We start from the raw sequence: 2,015 nt of genomic DNA, 5'->3' as shown, positions 1-2,015 counted from the left end.
GTGGGGGGGAGGGCGGTCGAGTCGTGCGGTTCGAATTAAAGCCATCGGGCATGTCCATGTGTGCAGGGGTGGTTACTTTTGTTATTTCCCCACTCGTTTGGGTTGAAAGATAGTGCACTCAGACTCTCACCAACCCGAGTGACGATGAGCTGTGAGGGTGTGCGCGTGTGACTGTGTCTGTGAGCAGTGCGTGGGTGTGCACACACCGAAAACGGCTTGCGTTAACAGACAGTCCGTTGTCCCCCCCTTTTTTAAGAGGTGCGCGCGCACCGGCGCGCGCGGCCTCTACTCGTCCTCGTCGTCCGAGGCGGCGCGGTCCGCGCGGAAGCGCGGGTTGGCCGGCTGCTCGCCGCCGCTCGCGTCTGTGCGGCTCCGCTTGGCAGTCGGCTCGTCGCGCGGCGGCCGAATGTCGCGCCCAAACGCGTCGCGCCCAAAGCTGTCGCGCCCAAAGCTGTCGCGCCCCCCGCCGCCGCCGCTCCTCCGCTCGTCGCGACCCTCGGGGTACGAGCGCCGACGCGCCGACGGCGGCCCGGCGCGCGGGGCGAGGCTCTCCTGCGCGTCCGCCTTGCCCCAGCCTCCGCGGCCCGCGTCAAAATCGGCGCGGTACTCGTCGCGCACCTGCCCGCCCGACCTGCCGCGGCCGTACTGCCTCCCCTCCACGAAGCCGCCGTCCCAGTCGACGCGGACCACCCGCTCGTCGAGCTTCATGCCGTTGAGGAAGCGGACGGCGTCCTCCGTGTCCTGGCGGCGGTAGTACTCGACAAAGCAGAAGCCGCACGGCGTCTTCGAGAAGCGATCCAGCCCCATCACCACCCGCCGCACCTCGCCCGTCTTCCCAAAGAACTCGTACAGCTGCTCCTCCGTCGTGTAGAAGGAGAGGTTGCCGATGTACAGCGTCGCAGACTGCTCAATCGCCTCCTGCCAGCGGCCGCGGCCGCCCTCGAACTTGCGGTCCGTGTACAGCGACTTGACGCCCAGGTCGCGGTAGAGGTGCGCCATATCGCGCAGGACGATGGGAGCGATGGCCGTGAGCAAGCAGTGAGCAACGCAAGTGAGCAACGCAAGTGAGCCGGCAGGTTTTCTTTCCCGTCGAAATTTCGGCGGTTTTCTTCTTCATTAGCTGGCTGCCACTCGCGTCTCGGTGCGGCCGCACGTCAGGCATGGCCGCGGCGAACGCCAACTTCCTCGGTCCGCGAACCCCGCCGAGCCCTCCCTCACACACGCGGAAGCCGCCGCGCGGGTCTGGCAAGTACGGCCAGACGCACAGCGCTGCGTCCGGCCGATGCAGTTGCGCGCTTGTGGAACGTCAGTTGCGGGGAGAGGCGTGAGATGGGCTGGGCGAAGAGGCAGGGGGCGGCGAGGAAGGGGGGAGAGGGGTTGGGTAGGGAGCGGTTGCGGGGAGTCGGGGGGGGGCGGGGGGTTCAGGTGGGAGGGCGATGTGCGCGCAGCGGCCGGCGAGAACGGTGGCGGTGGAGGGGGCGGCGGCGAGAAGGGTGGGGTGGAGAGAGCCCGGCGATTGGCGGCGTTCGCAGCGCGCCGCCGCGCGGCTGCGGAGAGACTCCAGCTGCTTGTAGAGCGCCCACGCATGCGCGCTGCGTGGGCTGCATCGATCCCCGCCGGGTGACTGGCCAGCGGCCACACCGACAAGACACGCGCGATGCCCTCCTGGAGCACCCAGACGCAACAACTGCTGAACCCCCCCCCCCCCTCCCCGCCCGCCCCGCGCAGAGATCAGCAAGGCGTTCTGCCAGCACTACTACAACGTCTTCGACACGGACCGCGCTAAGCTGCAGACGCTGTACCAGGAAAGCAGACGTAGGAGTCGAGCTCAGACGAGATTGAGTCGAGCTCAGACGAGATTGTCGTGGGGCGCAGCACATCCGACCATGGGGTGGCATGCTGCCTGTGTCTCCCCCCCCGCCCTGGGGAATCTTTGGTTCGCGCACCTCCTCGTCAGTCTTTTCCGCTGCCCACCTGGGTATTGGGGCCCAACTAGCATGCCCTGTCGTTTGCCT

The 2,015-nt window shown here is 67.7% G+C and overlaps 2 protein-coding genes across 2 annotated transcripts in view; one reads left to right on the top strand and one right to left on the bottom strand.

Moving 5' to 3' along the window:
• Window positions 1-549: 549 nt before the first annotated feature.
• On the bottom strand, window positions 550-966 carry EMIHUDRAFT_47653 (hypothetical protein; the record flags this gene model as incomplete). Its single annotated transcript, XM_005773326.1, has 1 exon — window positions 550-966. A coding segment is annotated over one exon (417 nt), but the record flags the coding sequence as incomplete, so codon positions are not given.
• Window positions 967-1,158: 192 nt separating this feature from the next.
• Window positions 1,159-2,015, top strand: part of EMIHUDRAFT_415819 (hypothetical protein) — a gene marked incomplete at its 5' end in the record, with an annotated part of 2,287 nt that continues 1,430 nt past the window's right edge. The window contains 2 exons of the mRNA XM_005773325.1: window positions 1,159-1,188; window positions 1,729-1,805. Of these exons, the coding sequence (XP_005773382.1) occupies window positions 1,159-1,188; window positions 1,729-1,805 (107 nt within the window). The remainder of the gene's footprint in view (window positions 1,189-1,728; window positions 1,806-2,015) is intronic.

Source organism: Emiliania huxleyi (genome assembly GCF_000372725.1).
Source record: "Emiliania huxleyi CCMP1516 unplaced genomic scaffold EMIHUscaffold_34, whole genome shotgun sequence".
In the NCBI taxonomy this organism is placed as follows: domain Eukaryota; phylum Haptophyta; order Isochrysidales; family Noelaerhabdaceae; genus Emiliania; species Emiliania huxleyi.
The sequence above is the reverse complement of the archived record's forward strand: the minus strand, read 5'-3'. Positions and strand labels throughout refer to the sequence as shown.